Source organism: Tachysurus fulvidraco, chromosome 23 (assembly GCF_022655615.1).
Source record: "Tachysurus fulvidraco isolate hzauxx_2018 chromosome 23, HZAU_PFXX_2.0, whole genome shotgun sequence".
NCBI lineage: Eukaryota > Metazoa > Chordata > Actinopteri > Siluriformes > Bagridae > Tachysurus > Tachysurus fulvidraco.
Window position 1 is genome coordinate 9,476,799 of NC_062540.1, and position 12,306 is coordinate 9,489,104.

General features: G+C 37.0%; 1 protein-coding gene across 5 annotated transcripts in view; it reads left to right on the plus strand.

Annotated features, from left to right (window-relative positions):
* The window catches only part of sulf2b (sulfatase 2b), a 133,073-nt gene that overhangs the window by 108,252 nt on the left and 12,515 nt on the right, over nucleotides 1-12,306 (plus strand). For all 5 annotated transcript variants that reach the window (XM_027144768.2, XM_027144769.2, XM_027144767.2 and 2 more), the window contains 6 exons: nucleotides 1,452-1,602; nucleotides 2,453-2,628; nucleotides 3,355-3,483; nucleotides 5,387-5,443; nucleotides 6,001-6,133; nucleotides 11,088-11,316. In XM_027144768.2, coding sequence (XP_027000569.2) covers nucleotides 1,452-1,602; nucleotides 2,453-2,628; nucleotides 3,355-3,483; nucleotides 5,387-5,443; nucleotides 6,001-6,133; nucleotides 11,088-11,316 — 875 coding nt within the window. The remainder of the gene's footprint in view (nucleotides 1-1,451; nucleotides 1,603-2,452; nucleotides 2,629-3,354; nucleotides 3,484-5,386; nucleotides 5,444-6,000; nucleotides 6,134-11,087; nucleotides 11,317-12,306) is intronic.

Sequence of the window (12,306 nt, forward strand, 5' to 3'; positions counted from 1 at the left end):
CTTAATTGACTTGAAATGAGAAAAAAGAGAGTGGGAGATTATATTCTTTTCTCTAGCTTATAGGACAAAGCTGTGACATAACCAAGGACAATAACGTCACTGGTATACTTACCGCTCTGCTCTAACCTGAATCTACATTGTAAGATATAAACTCTAAATGCCTCCTGTGTGTGTGCTGTTCACCAGAGATTACGTCATGCCACCGTATGATGTAATACCAACCTAAATGTTGGAGGCAGATGAATAAACAAATGCTTCACTAATCCTATATTTATGTACATTTTACCTAATATTTTTAAAATAATATTTTTAAAATAAAATATTTTAAATTGAGCCAATTCGATCTGCTTTTTCCTTTTAAATGATGAAATGAATATTAATTTATGATTATTAAACCCATTTCTGGACATACTTGACTTTTTTTAGCTTTAAAATGTTAAATGCTCGATTATTTTTTTTTGTGTGTATCAGTCTTTATTTTAGTGTATCAGTGTTTGTGTGTGTGTCACTGTGTGCCGGTTTGTGTCTGTTTTGGTGTGTTTAACTTTAGTGTTCATTTTTTCATGTTGTATTACTATCTTAATGAGGACCTTACATTGACTTTCTTTCTTTCTTTCTTTCTTTTTTTCTTTCTTTCTTTCTTTCTTTTTTTCTTTCTTTCTTTCTTTCTTTCTTTCTTTCTTGTTATTATTGTTTTCCTTGTGGGGACCAGTCAAATGTCTCCATATACGGACATAGGCTCATTTGGTCCTTAAGATAAAAACACACACACGCGCGCGCATGAGAGAGAGAGAGAGAGAGAGAGAGAGAGAGAGAGAGAGAGAGAGAGAGAGAGAGAGCAGACTGAATCATCAGGAGCACTGTCTGGCTCTTTTATTGGCAGATAGATGACTTGTGCTACAATCTGAGGTTTAGCTTGTGTGAAATTCCTAGAAAATTGCAAGTGAGAGACAGATAGAGACAGAGAGACTGACAGAGAAATTCAATCTGCTCTAAAGAATTTTTGGATGAAAAATCCACCACACCACAGAATCCATACTACGTGGCAGGTCGTAAGAGTTTGTAAAACCTACACCAGCTTAATGCCCTGTTGCTTTAATATCAACACAGTTGTTACATGAATCTTATTTTCAGCTCAGTAACTGAGATGTAATAGTCACCTGAAACCTTTTCCACCTATTTCACATTGTACAGGTGTGAGGCTGAATTACAAATAATGTGCAGCAGCATGCTTACAAATACCAGCCATTTTGTTTTGCATTTATTTTTCCTTGTTATTCTTAAATGATTAATTATATTAAAAGTAAGAATTAATGCATGTTAGAATTACTAAGGAGCTCACAGAAACTTTTATGTGTAAAAGCAATATACTACTCATTCAGCCCTGGTAAAATCATTTATTTTATTTATTTCTGTTTGTTAATGTCATGATTGTCCCCTTTACTTTTCAGCACTCCAAGTTATAACTATGCTCCAAACCCAGACAAGCACTGGATCATGCGTTACACTGGTCCTATGAAACCCATTCACATGGAGTTCACCAACATGCTGCAGAGGAAGAGGCTGCAAACGCTGCTGTCTGTGGATGACAGTGTGGAGAAGGTAAGCAAGAGAAAACACACACACACACACATACAAACACACACACACACACACACACACACACACACACGCACACACACACACACACACACACACACACACACACACACACACACACACACACACACACACACACACACACGCACGCACACACAGCTAGCTAGAGATTTTACTCCATTAAGAAACTGTAAGGCAAAATCTCTTACCCTGCAGCTACAAGGGTCAAGTGTAAAGAAAGCTTATTAAACAAACTGCAGGAGACTTGTTTTGTGGTTTCTGCTGGTGAATCAGTTGAACTGGAATATTTTTGAAAGTTGAATGAGGTTCAGAGACCCACTGGGGTCTCGAACAAGCAAAGGCAGACTGTCTGTGATTTAAAATTGCGTTACAGCAGTGGAAATGATAGAGAGTGTATCATAGTTCACCCGTATCATAGTTATTTGATTTATTATTTTCATAGGGTTATTAGCCATAAATTGGATCATCTGACCTTCAGAGAAAGAAACTCTGCCTATTTGGGATTAATGCGTAATGTATGTGGAATGTTCATGAATAATAATGTTATCCAATAGATCAATGTATCCTTTTACATAATGAGCCTCCTATTTGTATCATTGAGTTAGTTCATAAAATTGACCTGAGTAGGTCAGAGAAATTCATTTTACAGTTAAAGTGGTCTGTGGAAAGTTTCAGAACCATTCTGTTCATTCTATAGAGTTGAGCAGCGACTGAGAATTTCACGGCTTTATTAATTGCCTATGGAGCGCAGCGCGAGCTATGTAAAGCCCAGCTGGGTTGCATTACATTTATCAATGTCACCATATAATGTTATTTTCTTTATTTCCTGCAGATTTATAATATGCTTGTGGACACTGGCGAGTTAGACAACACATATGTTATCTATACATCTGATCATGGCTACCACATCGGGCAGTTTGGACTGGTCAAGGGCAAATCCATGCCTTATGAGTTCGATATACGAGTTCCTTTCTATGTACGAGGCCCCAGTGTGGAGGGAGGAACCATGTAAGTGTGTGTATATGGGTATGTGTGTATCCGTAAGCTGTGACTATGTGTGTCTTTGTCTCTCTCACTCTCTTTCAAACAGCCAAGAAGATGTTCTTTAATAAAAATCAACTATTGAGGAACAGGTGGTCTGTCAATAAAAGATTATATAAAAGTCTGGGGGTTTTTTCGGGGGTGTAGAAAAATACTTATTTATTTAGTGATGTCTTGGACAGAGATCTCTCTGTCTCTATTTAATGTTTAAAAGAAGTAGTGTTTGCAGTGCTACGCTGCTGCTGTGCACTCCGGTTGGAGAATGCAAATCTCATGAGGCCTGTGGGACAGAGAAAGAAACTTTATGAGCATCTTTATGACCTCAGACTTTAGTATCGTTACGTTAAGCTATGGTGTGTGTTTAAAGCAGGAGGAGAAAGACTGAAGGTTAGGATTTATCATCTAGCTGAGACAATTTGTCTGAAATTGATTCTACTTTAAACACAAGGCCAGGGTTTGCACATAGAATAATATGTTAAAGTTTGTGAGATTTGCTCCGTGCAAATTTTATTATGAAAGAGGGGGCAGTATAAAAGGAACAGACAATCGTAGAAGGTTTTTTTTCCCATTCTGTTCTAGTTCTTTTTTTTTCAGTATTATATACTTTCAATTGTGTTTTTTTTTTATTCTTTCTGCCTTAATACTCATAGTTCAAGCCCTTAATCCTTATCTAACATATTTGACTTTTCTCAGCAACCCCCATATTGTGCTAAACATCGATCTGGCCCCCACCATTCTGGACATCGCCGGGCTCGATGTTCCACCAGACATGGACGGCAAGTCCATCCTCAAACTGCTTGACACTGACAGACATATAAACAGGTACAGCACATGATAATTTAGGAATTACTGTTCAGAATTCGTTCTACCGGAAGCCAAAATAAAGAATTCAGACCTGTTTTGTTTCACCCGTGTTCAGCATCGAGTTTGTTTGTCATGTCACACTCTACGGTGATGGTTAATGGCTCATTTGAAAGACATTCAGACACTTGGGGCACAAGATTATTACTTATATTGTCATGTCCAATTAATTGTACAATTGTTATTACTTAATTTATTTGGAAATTGTTCCTACTGGACTAAGATCTTGGCATCCCCATGGCATCAAGAACAGAATTGCACTGCCAAATAACAATTAAACAATTAAAAGTATGACAATTAAAGTGAAAGTAACGTGACATACGGCTTAGTCTTTGTTCTCTGCATTTAACCCATCCAAAGTGCACATACACCGCAGTGAACACACACACATCATGAACACACACCCGGAGCAGTGGGCAGCCATTTATGCTGCGGCGCCCGGGGAGCAGTTGAGGGGTTCGGTGCCTTGCTCAAGGGCACCTCAGTCGTTTCCGGCCCCGAGACTCGAACCCACAACCTTAGGGTTAGGAGTCAGACTCAGACTAACCCTTAGGCCACGACTTCCCCATAATGTATGAAGTTTAACCAATTGAAAGCTTTGAAAATCTTTACATCGATTACTGGAATATTCCAGACTAGCAACACGGTTCAATTCTTTGAACCAGCATTATTCTAATTTAGTGTATCAAAGAACTGTTTTATTAATTTAATGGAATAAATGATTTTTAAATTAATAATTGAGGTAAACAAAGTACTGTAGATTAAATTTTCAAATTCAAGTTTATTTGTATAGCGCTTTTAACAATGGACATTGACAAAACTTTACAGAAAATAAGAAACATAATACAAATTTTTTTTATATTATACAAAGATTAATATAATACAAAAAATAACATGAAATTTCTGGAGATGGGAAAAACTGAAATTGAATACATTATCTTTAACCTAGATGTGTGTTAACACTGGGCTTCAACTGTACAAAATTTCATGAGATACATTTGGGTGTTTGGGACTAATCTACACTGCTGCAATTAATTCTAGTCCAACTGACATATTTCTACAATTTATTCTTTTTCATTTCTAAAGTAATTTAATTCCATTTTTTTAAATAAGCGCTGGTGCAATAACTCTGTGCTATCACTCCTTTGCCACTCACAACTTTTTATACAAGTTGGATATTGTAAGTATGATTTTGTCACTAGACTATCTTAGGATGTAGCTAAATATTATAGAAGATAAATCATGCTCACATACAATTATGGGCTTTTCACTGTTTATCAAATAAAGTTTGAATTATGCAGACAAAACCCCTAATATAGATCTGAAGAAGGAATAAATGAATAAGAGACAGGAAAAGACAGCTCTGACTAGGAGAATCAACAACCTCTCTCGTAAAACATGCATAAGGAGCCCAGGTTTAAGGCCGGAAGACAGAAAGATGAAGTGAATATAATAAGCATTGCACACCATTAGCCGACTCGTTTTCTCCCCCCAGCAATTCATTCATCCGTCTTTGCTGCAAAGATCACAGCAGCTCAGAAATGATCGATACCTCATAACTACAGCGAAGGTCAGAAGCAGCCCAGGATACTGTTTATTTTTTCTACACGCCTTGATTCCATCATTCTTGTTTTTCATCTATCTGAAATGCTGTTTCAATTCTTGTGCCCATTTGGCCCGGAGGTGTTTTTCTCAAATTTTTTTTCCTGCCTCTCACCCCCCCATTAATTTTGTGTCTCTGACCAAACCTGTTGTTATTGTTTTGAAGGTTTAGTCATGCACTGTATATGAAATCGAGCTGTACGTGGCAGTGATCAGGTTCCAGGAGATCTAATCGATTTTCTGCCCTTTCTCCTAATCTCAGATTCCAGGTCAACAAGAAGGGGAAAGTATGGAGGGACTCCTTTCTGGTGGAAAGAGGGTGAGTCTGCAATAAATGTGTTCCTGTGTGGTCTGTGTTATTCATCTGTCGTGCTCAAAATGAACCATTTTACAGTTTAATACTAAAAAAAGATCACTAAAACATGTTTTTGCTGAATTTTCTGTGAAATTTGAAAGGTCACCCTTTCTAGTAGAAAAGGTTTCGGTTCCCGGATCGACTAATGTACAAGTCTGCCTAATTTTTTATAACACCAGTGACATACAATTTAGCAGGATAGCACACAGATTGAGACACGGCCTAATTATTGTATTACTCATGGCCTGCAAATGCTTAGTATTAAAGAAGCGTTATAAAGATAAAATAAGTTTATCGTGCACAGCAAAGTGACTGTCACAGTTACTGAGCAAAACCTCTCAGCAAGAGCTTTTAGCAAACTGTCAGAGGGTTAGCGTTTTCTTTCTCAGTCCTATTTAAAGTTGTCTAATTAAGTCTGTACCAGATAATATCAGAATCAGTCCAATCTTCTTGGTTTTGAGTGGCCTGAATAGAGAAACTGTTTTTTTTTTTTTTGTTCTTCTTCCTTCTCCCTTTGGCAGTAAACTACTTCATAAAGTAGTGCATGATGGGAAGGACATAGCACAAGAAGAGAACTACCTTCCCAAGTACCAGCGAGTCAAAGACCTTTGTCAGCGTGCTGAGTACCAGACACCCTGCGAACAGATCGGACAGGTACAGACTCTCACGCACACATGCAAACATGCCTGCTTTTATACAGTGGCATGTCGGGTAAAAGAGTACAAGATTACAGAACTAACTGGCTGGCAACATTTCTGACAACAGCACTATGAGACAGAGGCAGATAGTAACCAAGAAATGCTGTATTTCTTAAAAATGTCATTGATGCACTCTGTGAGCTCATTCGAGCACGGGACCTAACCCTTAGTGTCCAAATGATATATTGTGACCCATAATAGAAATTATAACTGAGTAATGTGAAATATTGATTAAATGCTCTGGCCATTGTTATAGACACAGTTCTGCTCCCTGAGCTACTTATAGTATTTTTCACTATTAAACATGTTCTTTATTTATTTATTTATTTATTTATTTATTTATATCCAAAGCCATTTACACCTAAGGCACAGACTTCATTGTATTTTTTTTTTTTTTTTTTTGGGTATACTACACATGTGGAATTAACTACACAATGACACTATCTCCCAAAATATAAAACAGACATCCTGGTAATAGAAGCCAACACAACCCTGAACAGGCAGTTACTAAGGATGAATGAATGAACACTGTGCAGCAATTCAAAATGAATAAATACAGTCTTTGTCCTTCGTATCTGTCCACTCACTTTATATTTCACCTCTTGATCGCACAGACAAGCTTCATACTGACCACACAGTCACATCAATATATTACTTCCTACTTGTGTGACTTTTTTGTGTCAGGAAATGGGTGTCTTTTAGGGAAAAAAGACTGGAATAGCAGACAGACTGGGGGTTTATTTAAAGAAAAAAAGAAAAAGAAAGAAAGAAATACACAGGAAAAACTAGAAAAAACTAAGCAACAGCAATACAAAAAAAAGTTTCTGGAAACAAAAAAAAAGCACATAACTACAAGGACTTAGCAAACAATACACACAAGACAAGTATAAATGGGGGAAATTATACAAATTATATAGATTAGAGAAGCATAAGGGACATGATTGGTTGGGGCAAACACACGTGAGCAAAAAACAAAAACAAAGACACATAGCACAGGACAAACATACCCCTGCTGGTACCCCCCCTGGTGTACAGACAGAAAATTGTCCAAGCAATCCATGACAGTTTGTTTTTTCTTCTACTGTACACCTCAAGTCTTAATCAGAGGTTCAGACATTCTGGCACACTTTCATGAAGATCCATCGCATTGAACACACACTTCAATAGAAGAGATTAGACATGAAGAAAATCTGACTTTTTCTATGAAGCAGTTAATCTCAAATCTGCTTACATTTAAATATAGAGCTAGAAACAGCTCAGGAACTCAAATGTTAAATATTCAAGGTGTTGAACATTTAAACAACATTTAATAGTTTCGTTTGAAATATTTATAAATTCTTAAACCATCTGTTTATTTCCAGTTATAAATTTGGAAAAAGCTCTCCACTGTACATAATCACAGAAAGTTATAGTTAAATATAAGCAGAAAGATAATATCAGATTTATAGATAATTCATTAACACACACAACTACACACACATTGACAAAGCTGCCACAATCGGCACAATTTTATAATCTCAGTGGTAGCTCAGTAGTTAAGGTGCTGGGCTACTGCTCGGATTCGGCTACTGGGTTCGAACCCCAGGTCCACTGCTGGGCCCCTAAGCAAGGCTCTTAACCCTCAGTTGCTCAGTTGTCAGTCACTCTGGATAAGGGTGTCTGCTAAATGCCATGAATTTTTTTATAGTTAAACATGTTATAGCTCCACAAAACTGAAAAGACAGGAGGTATTCATGGATGGCCTGCAGTGAGATGATTCTCTCTCTCACACACACACACACACACACACACACACACACACACACACACACAGCCTAATGAAGGCACAGTGGTAGAGAGCTTTGAGCTGTCAGATCAAACACACCTGACATATCCAGCTCGCCTTTTTTCTCTGTGAGGGAGCTGACCGCTCTCATCCTCCACAGCGTTCCATTTCCCATCCAGTAAATCACTCTCTCTTCCTCATCCTACCTTCCCTGCATCCTGACTTCTTTTTATCTTTCCATTTCCTGTCAAATGTCCTTCGCAAGCTTGTGAAGTTAGTGCCGTGTTCAACACAGAAAGTGACGTTATTCCTCCATCAAGTTTCATCAAATGTGTCCTTTTTTCTTTTTCTTTTCAACTTCTTTGACCATTTTCTTTGTATTGGGAAAAAAAACATGGAAATTTAGTATAAAACCTTACCCTGTATTTAGGGGTCCAAAGTCCAAAGTGCTGAAACTGTTATTATTATTATTATTATTATTAGTAGTAGTAGTAGTAGTAGTAGTATTTTTATTATTATTATTATTATTATTATTATTATTATTATTATTATTATTATTATTATTATTATTATTATTATTATTATTATGCCCTAAAACTTATCATGCAGAGCAAACATTAATGGGTAAACACTTAAATTCTTGCCTCGATCGGCCACCTGGTGGCGCTACAGTGATCAATACAATAAAATTACAAAACTGGACATACAGTTTGAAACATTTGTCACAGACTCAGATGACTTGTTGGTGAATTCAATTTGTTCATATTGTTAATTTTATGAAAAACCTACTTAGGCTGAACTCGAATGTCACCAAAGTTTGCTAGATCATTGATCAGATAATAATAGCCAAAAGTTATTCTTAGATTCATGGGATATAAGAAAAAAAATGTTTTTGCTTGTAACTTTTGTATATTTTGTTCTCTTGTCAAGGAATTATTATGATACGATTCAGTGAGTCAAATGACACCCAGAGTCAAATGACACAGAGTTTATTTTGGAGTATTGTTATAAAACTGTTATAAGTATGTGTTATTTCCTGTTCCATCTCCAATAAACGTGCAAAAACATACGCTAAATAATGCATAATATCTTTTTATATATACTTACATTTAAACTGCAGTAAACCTTCTGTTTCTGACAGCACTATTTGTTTTGTTTTGTTTTGTTTTCTTTCGGTTATGTGTTGTTCTTACAGACAGTATCACAGTACCAAGTTACACAGATATAAAAATACCAGATCAATCCAGTGGATTATTTTAAACAGTTATCTGATGATACTCAAATATTACTGATGATATTGTACTTTCCTGTAATCTTAAATTGGACTGAGTTTCATTCGGTAACTACGCTTATTATAGATTTTATAGATATCCTTGTTGATTATTGTATATATTTATCCTTCATTTATTATTCTTTTGTTCCTACTTCATCTATTTTTCCTTTTCATCATTGTTTTTTTAATCGTATAACCCTTGCAGGAGTCTATTTGATCATCGACACACCTACATTAATTCCGCTCACACACATGAAAATTTAAATAATGAAATGAATTTTAAATAATTAGATGATCATAAATAATTCTAAGCAACTTTTCAAATATTATTTGTTAAGTTGAACTAATTAGATTTTAAAAAGACATAATTCGGTGTGTGTTGATGATTTGAGTTTGAACTGTTTGTTCCCTAAAATCCCTAGTAATAATAGTAAAAATAAAAACAAGCAAGAAAAAACTGTAAATGCTGTATATGTACAGTCAGCTCCAAAAGTATTGGCTCCTTTGAAGAGAATTAGCAAAGACCGTCGTATAAAGTACATTACACACAATAGCTCAACCTAATTATAGGGTTTGAATCTTAAATAAATGATGAAACTATTTCAATAACAGTGTTTTAGGAAAAAAATCCGTTAGTCAAGAAAGATTGGAAACACTTTCATAACTTATTTATAGTCAATCAGGTTATGGAGTCTATCACAGGATGAATACATTCTGGATTCACATTGAATAAGAAGTCAGTTCATGGCAGGGTGTCACACACACCACCTACTGATGGGAGGTGGGAGGAAAAGTGCCACAGGAATCCCACACAGCCACAGGGATCATGCACAGAGCTCTACAAAGAGAGTAACCTGAGCTCACGATCAAACCCTGGACTCTGGAGCTTCATAAACCCTGGATTCACTCCAACCAAAATCAGGACAAAGCAAAGTTAATGATGATAAATAACAGATAAAATGGATAAAACCTTTCGCAACCCCTTACACATAAAATATCACACAGTAAATGTGTATGTATGTATAAGGTGATAATTCTAGATTGACCCTGTGTGTGACAAGTGAGAGAAAACAAGTCAGCTGTGATTGACTGTACTTTTAATCGTGCAACTGAAATTATTTTGGCATAAAGAAACAACCGGAAACAAAGACACGGTGTATCACAATGCCCATTTTTAGCCCCACTACTTCTTTCCAGCTGGCTGTGGTGCAGAGCATTATACTGGCGCTTTTATAGCATCGTCTCGCTCTTAATGACCTGACAGGGCCCGAGCACCATCGTGTAAGATGAAAAGCACGCAACTCAGGCTCTTCATTAACGAGGCTTTTAACAAGGAGAACTTGGCATCGTATGGTAATTACAGATGACAAAGAGAGCAGGCAGGGATCAGGGAGGCAATTCTCACCACTTAATCGACCCGAACCCACGTACACAAACGCACAAACACAGGCGCACACACAATGCAGGCGGGTGCCACTTTTCACCTGCGCAGTGTCATAGGCGTGATATAAACACTGATCGTCTGTGACAAAATGCTTTCAGCATGTACACAGAAAATGGAGGTGTGTTGGGTTGGCTTAAAATAGTGTAGTGTGTGTGTGTGTGTGTGTGTGTGTGTGTGTGTGTGTGTGTGAGAGAGAGAGAGAGAGAGAGAGAGAGAGAGAGAGAGAGAGAGAGAGAGAGAGAGAGAGAGAGAGAGGCCTACTTATATGTGCTTGTTCAAGTAAGCTAAGTACTTGTGTGTCCCAAGTGCTCACAGTTTTCCTTGAATGTCCTGTGTCTCTTCCCTCTCACCCTTCTCTCTCTCTCTCTCTCTCTCTCTCTCTCTCTCTCTCTCTCTCTCTCTCTCTCTCTCTCTCTCTCTCTCTGTAGAAGTGGCAGTGTGTGGAGGACTCTACTGGGAAGCTGAGGCTATATAAGTGCAAAGGCATGGCCAGTCTTACATCAGTAAAGAAACCAGTGTCCAGCACAAAGCCCCACTTCTACCAACGCCCCATTAACGCCAACGCCAAAGCGAACACTGAGCCTGATGACTGTGACTGTGACTTTAGCAGCTACAGACTTAGCACTCTGAAGAAAAAGACCCTTCTGTCCAAAAAAAGTAAGCAATTATGCTGCCTTCATGTGTTATCGGGGTCATTTTAGTTTGACACCATAACACGTTACCCTGTTAGTTACCTTCCTGGAAAGAATGGAATGTTGGTCGAATACAAGCTACTTTCACTGTGTAATCATGTGCAGCATATGGAGAATGGTTGCTGATGTACATAAATGAATATAAACGAAACGGCAAGCGCTAACAATTAGCTACTTTTGGAAAGATGAACAAAACTGGTCATTCAGTACAGAAACTACACACATCCTCTATGTGGAAAGTTTAGGACTTTTTAATCATACAAGAGACAGATTTTGTACTAATCTTACTTAGTACTTTGTTTTGTGACAAATCTATTTTTTTTAATGGAGCCTTTCAGAGGAGTTTTTCAATTAGGTTTAAATTCATCACAACATATCAAGTATGAGTAACATGGGACCAACTGTGGGAACAAAAATAAACAGATAATGAGGGTGTGAGGGCAAAGCATGTGAAATTCTCACTCCTATCATGTAAATGAAGTAGCAAGCTGCTCTGATTTGGAGTGAACAAGCAAGAGAGAGAGAGAGAGAGAGAGAGAGAGAGAGAGAGAGAGAGAGAGAGAGAGAGAGAGAGAGAGAGAGAGAGAGAGAGAGAGAGATCCCATCAAATAACTGAAAGAAATGAAAGCAGTAATTATAAGAAATGTATAGTATAAAATCATAATGTAAATATAAGTCAATAAATTAAAAAACTGCATACAGATATTTTATTCATACCACAGAGAAATCGCCTATTTAATTAAAAAAAAGCATGTGTTGCTAGCAAGGTATGCAATCATGAAATAAATAAGTAAGAAGCACCTACGAAAAACAGAAGAAATTGTGTTTCGAATGAATTTGAAGATTTTATTGAAGTTTATTATGCATCTTTTCACATAACTGACTTTTTACAAATTTAAAAACTAGATTTCCACACTCCTCACTGTCAGACTGCACCTTGTGTTTGTTTCCTGAT